Here is a 5,695-nt window from a genome sequence, read left to right on the forward strand (position 1 = left end):
GGAACCGTAGGCTCTGTTTCCTACGTGGGAGCATTGGGAACCGTAGGCTCTGTTTCCTACGTGGGAGCATTGGGAACCGTAGGCTCTGTTTCCTACGTGGGAGCATTGGGAACCGTAGGCTCTGTTTCCTACGTGGGAGCATTGGGAACCGTAGGCTCTGTTTCCTACGTGGGAGCATTGGGAACCATAGGCTCTGTTTCCTACGTGGGAGCATTGGGAACCGTAGGCTCTGTTTCCTACGTGGGAGCATTGGGAACCGTAGGCTCTGTTTCCTACGTGGGAGCATTGGGAACCGTAGGCTCTGTTTCCTACGTGGGAGCATTGGGAACCGTAGGCTCTGTTTCCTACGTGGGAGCATTGGGAACCGTAGGCTCTGTTTCCTACGTGGGAGCATTGGGAACCGTAGGCTCTGTTTCCTACGTGGGAGCATTGGGAACCGTAGGCTCTGTTTCCTACGTGGGAGCATTGGGAACCGTAGGCTCTGTTTCCTACGTGGGAGCATTGGGAACCGTAGGCTCTGTTTCCTACGTGGGAGCATTGGGAACCGTAGGCTCTGTTTCCTACGTGGGAGCATTGGGAACCCTAGGTCAGAATGTACATTGAACAACACAGCAGCTTTTAGTGTTGTTATTTCTTTATAACTAAAAATCGACAATGAAGTTGGCTCTTTTAAACTGGGGGTCACTGGGAAATAATGTTTGTTTTCCCCAATTTGTGGGCGTGGCCGAGGGGGATTCCTTATTATTACCTGAATATCAACTCGGAGTATGACCCCCTTATGACCCCTTTATAACAGGTTGTACTGTTCTATGAAGGCTCTCTGAGTGACATAGCGTTATGACCCATGATGACCCCTTCATAACAGGTTATAGTGTTTTATGAAGGCTCTCTGAGTGACATAGCGTTATGACCCATGATGAGATCACTGATGATGTGTTTTTTCTGCAGGCTAAAGGAGGTCCCAAAGGACCAGACGGAGACCCCGGCTCTAAGGTGGGGCTCATATACACACACACGTACACACATGAAGACCTGAAGACTCATGTTAGCTCCCCAGGTTAATGACTAGGCTTTAGCTCAGTGTGCTAACCTGGTTTTCTAGTGTCTGATTGTTATTATGTAGTGCTGAGCTTGAATTCTAATGCTCCACTCCTCTCTCCTCCTTCTCTTCCTCTGTCCTCCCTCTCTTCCTCTCTCCTCCCTCTCTTCCTCTGTCCTCCCTCTCTTCCTCTGTCCTCCCTCTCTTCCTCTCTTCCTCTCTCCTCCCTCTCTTCCTCTGTCCTCCCTCTCTTCCTCTGTCCTCCCTCTCTTCCGCTCTTCCTCTCTCCTCCCTCCTCCTTCTTCCTCTCTCCTCCCTCTTCCTCTCCTCTCTTCCTTGCAGGGTGAAACAGGTAGACAGGGGATGCCAGGAGAGAAGGGAGATATCGGGGAAGAAGTGAGTACCTGTGAACACCTATAGAATCATCTATTCTACTAATGATAAAGATTAAGAAAGACTGCTCTATTCTACTAATGATCTGGATTAAGAAACTCTGTTCTATTCTACTAATGATCTGGATTAAGAAACTCTGTTCTATTCTACTAATGATCAGGATTAAGAAACTCTGTTCTATTCTACTAATGATCAGGATTAAGAAACTCTGTTCTATTCTACTAATGATCAGGATTAAGAAACACTGTTCTATTCTACTAATGATCAGGATTAAGAAACTCTGCTCTATTCTACTAATGATCAGGATTAAGAAACACTGCTCTATTCTACTAATGATCTGGATTAAGAAACTCTGCTCTATTCTACTAATGATCGAGTCCTCTATTTCAGGGAAATTTGGGAGACCCCGGCCCTGTGGGATACCGGGGAATGAAGGTACGACATCTCACACACACACACACACACACACACACACACTTAAATCCGTTCTACCTAATTTCTACCAGCATGTTAAATGTGCAACCAGAGGAAAAAAACCTCTAGACCACCTTTACTCCACACACAGAGACGCATACAAAGCTCTCCCTCGCCCTCCATTTGGCAGATCTGACCACAATTGTATCCTCCTGATTCCTGCTTATAAGCAAAAACTAAAGCAGGAAGCACCAGCGACTCGGTCAATAAGGAAGTGGTCAGATGACGCAGTTGCTATGCTACAGGACTGTTTTGCTAGCACAGACTGGAATATGTTCCGGTATTCTTCCGATAGCATTGAGGAGTACACCACATCAGTCACTGGCTTCATCAATAAGTGCATCGATGATGTCATCCCCACAGTGACCGTACGTACATACCCCAACCAGAAGCCATGGATTACAGGCAACATCCGCATTGAGCTAATGGGGAGCGCTGCCGCTTTCAAGGAGCGGGACTCTAACCCGGACACTTATAAAAAATCCCGCTATGCCCTCCGACGAACTATCAAACAGTCAAAGAGTCAATACAGGACTAAGATTGAATCATACTACACCGGCTCTGACGCTCGTCGGATGTGGCAGGGCTTGAAAACTATTACAGACTACAAAGGGAAGCACAGCCGCGAGCTGCCCAGTGACACAAGCCTACCAGACGAGCTAAATCACTTCTATGCTCGCTTCGAGGCAAGCAACACTGAAGCATGCATGAGAGCATCAGCTGTTCCGGATGACTATGTGATCAAGCTCTCCGTAGCCGATGTGACTAAGACTTTTAAGCAGGTCAACATTCACAGACGGATTACCGGGACGTGTACTCCGAGCATGCGCTGACCAACTGGCATGTGTCTTCACTGACATTTTCAACATGTCCCTGACTGAGTCTGTAATACCAACATGTTTCAAGCAGACCACCATAGTCCCTGTGCCCAAGAACACTAAGATAACCTGCCTAAATGACTACCGACCCGTATCACTCACATCTGTATTCATGAAGTGCTTTGAAAGGCTGGTCATGGCTCACATCAACACCATTATCCCAGAAACCCTAGACCCACTCCAATTTGCATACCGCCCCAACAGATCCACAGATGATGCAATCTCTATTGCACTCCACACTGCCCTTTCCCACCTGGACAAGAGGAACACCTAAGTGAGAATGCTATTCATTGACTACAGCTCAGCATTCAACACCATAGTGCCGTCAAAGCTCATCACTAGGCTAAGGATCCTGGGACTAAACACCTCCCTCTGCAACTGGATCCTGGACTTCCTGACGGGCCGCCCCCAGGTGGTAAGGGTAGGTAACAACACATCTGCCACGCTGATCCTCAACACGGGGGCGCCTCAGGGGTGCGTGCTTAGTCCCCTCCTGTACTCCCTGTTCACCCATGACTGCATGGCCAGGCATGACTCCAACACCATCATTAAGTTTGCCGATGACACAACAGTGGTAGGCCAGATCACCGACAACGACGAGACAGCCTATAGGGAGGAGGTCAGAGATCTGGCCGTGTGGTGCCAGGATAACAACCTCTCCCTCAATGTGATCAAGACAAAGGAGATGATTGTGGACTACAGGAAAAAGAGGAGGACCGAGCACGCCCCCATTCTCATCAACATGGCTGTAGTGGAGCAGGTTGAGAGTTTCAAGTTCCCTGGTGTCCACATCACCAACACACTAACATGATCCAAGCACACCAAGACCGTCGTGAAGAGGGCACGACAAAACCTATTCCCCCTAAGGAGACTGAAAAGATTTGGCATGGGTCCTCAGATCCTCAAAAGGTTCTACAGCTGGACCATCGAGAGCATCCTGACTGGTTGCATCACTGCCTGGTATGGGAACTTCTCGGCCTCCGACCGCAAGGCACTACAGAGGGTAGTGCGTACAGCCCAGTACATCACTGGGGCCAAGCTTCCTGCCATCCAGGACCTCTATACCAGGCGGTGTCAAAGGAAGGCCCTAAAAATTGTCAAAGACTCCAGCCACCCTAGTCATAGACTGTTCTCTCTGCTACCGCACGGCAAGCGGTACCGGAACGCCAAGTCTAGGTCCAAGAGGCTTCTAAACAGCTTCTACCCCCAAGCCATAAGACTTCTGAACATCTAATCAAATGTCTACCCAGACTATTTGCATTGCCCTACGCTGCTGCTACTCTCTGTTTATTATCTATGCATAGTCACTTTAATAACTCTGCCTACATGTACATATTACCTCAATTACCTCGACTAACCGGTGCCCCCGCACATTGACTCGGTACCGGTACCCCCTGTATATAGCCTCGCTATTGTTATTTTTACTGCTGCCCTTTAATTATTTGTTACTTTTATTTTGTATTATTTTATATTGTATTTCTTTGGGATTTTTTTTTTGTTGGTATTCTTTCTTAAGACTGCATTGTTGGTTAAGGGCTTGTAAGTAAGCATTTCACTGTAAGGTCTACACCGGTGTTATTCGGCGCATGTGACAAATACAATTTGATTTGATCCCATTGGTTACCTAAACTGTTCAGAATGAAACTCTTGAATTGAAAAGCTGAGACCATGCATGCCCACCAGAGAAGGCTGGTGGGAGGAGCTCTGGAAGGATGGGCTCATTGTAATGGCTGGAATGGAATAAATGGAACATGTGGATTCCATATATTTGATACCGTTCCATGCATTCCATTCCAGCCATTACGACGAGTCCGTCCTCCTATAGCGCCTCCCTCCAACCTCCTATGATGCCCCACACTGATGTAGCCTGTGAGGGGCAAACACTCTCCCTAAAACCCCATTTCCCATAATGCTTTACTTTACCTCCAGGAAAAATCTGGGGCTCTCGGGCATGAAGGTGAGAGCCACCACAGCACAGACGCAGGGCAGGGCGCAGACCACCACAAACACCCTCCAACTGTGGAACTGGTAGGCCGAACCCATACTGAAACTCCAGCCTGTAACCAATCACACGTAAGAGAACCCATCATCAAACAAGAGAATACATCAGCATATTTTACATTATGGTCACATTCTCAAGAGAGGGAGCCTCGATTTTATTTTATTTTATTCATACAGTATTTAGCTTGTCGTTGATCTCATAGTAGCTCAAAATTGTCAGAAGAGTGGGTCTTTTAAGTTACTTTTGAGCAGCTGATTGTTGCTTCCGTTGGTGATGTCTGTTCTATTTGCACAATTTCTATGGTGTTTATTGTGGAAGACCACACACAGAGTGCAAACAGAAATGAAAGAAAAGGGAAGGAAAGGACATTTGAAACGAGCAATTATCCTTGCCTGGCTACTCATCAACATCACGCCGGCCAAACGACACGCCCACTAACGTTTCTTCACCACGATGAGTCTGGATTTGCTTCTTCCCCGACGACTTCTCGAATGCGAACCAATCAAACTGTTCTGATTGGTCCCAAAAACCGATGGGTTAGACCAGAGCTGGCCTACATGAATCATGAATCACGCATCACACAATTTTGATGTCAGCACAAACGACTTCTAGGATGGTAGGTTCAGACTGATGTATGGATCGATCGATAGAGCAGCTGAATTAAATTCAGGATGAGTTGTCAGGCAACAGTTATCCAGCAATTCAGAATAGCAAGATCACCAGCAATGCTATTGAACTGAATATGGGTCCCTTGGGGAAACTGGTTGAATTATGTATTCTTATCAGGTGGAGGGCTCTAGGTCTTTCACTCAAACAGTGTTTATGAATGGTGTTATGGGAGCCTTATGCTGTGAACCTGATTTAACGCTGTTAATTAAAAAAATGCCATTTAATGAAAGCTGGCCCCAC

General features: G+C 47.1%; 1 protein-coding gene across 1 annotated transcript in view; it reads left to right on the plus strand.

Moving 5' to 3' along the window:
- The window catches only part of LOC311146345 (collagen alpha-1(VI) chain-like), a gene marked incomplete at its 3' end in the record, with an annotated part of 9,155 nt that extends 7,113 nt beyond the window's left edge, over nucleotides 1–2,042 (plus strand). The window contains exons 8-11 of the mRNA XM_084182828.1: nucleotides 949–993; nucleotides 1,382–1,435; nucleotides 1,823–1,867; nucleotides 2,037–2,042. Coding sequence (XP_084038954.1) covers nucleotides 949–993; nucleotides 1,382–1,435; nucleotides 1,823–1,867; nucleotides 2,037–2,042 — 150 coding nt within the window. The remainder of the gene's footprint in view (nucleotides 1–948; nucleotides 994–1,381; nucleotides 1,436–1,822; nucleotides 1,868–2,036) is intronic.
- Nucleotides 2,043–5,695: the final 3,653 nt, after the last annotated feature.

This window comes from Coregonus lavaretus (assembly GCF_964263955.1).
Source record: "Coregonus lavaretus genome assembly, chromosome: 19".
Classification (NCBI taxonomy): domain Eukaryota; kingdom Metazoa; phylum Chordata; class Actinopteri; order Salmoniformes; family Salmonidae; genus Coregonus; species Coregonus lavaretus.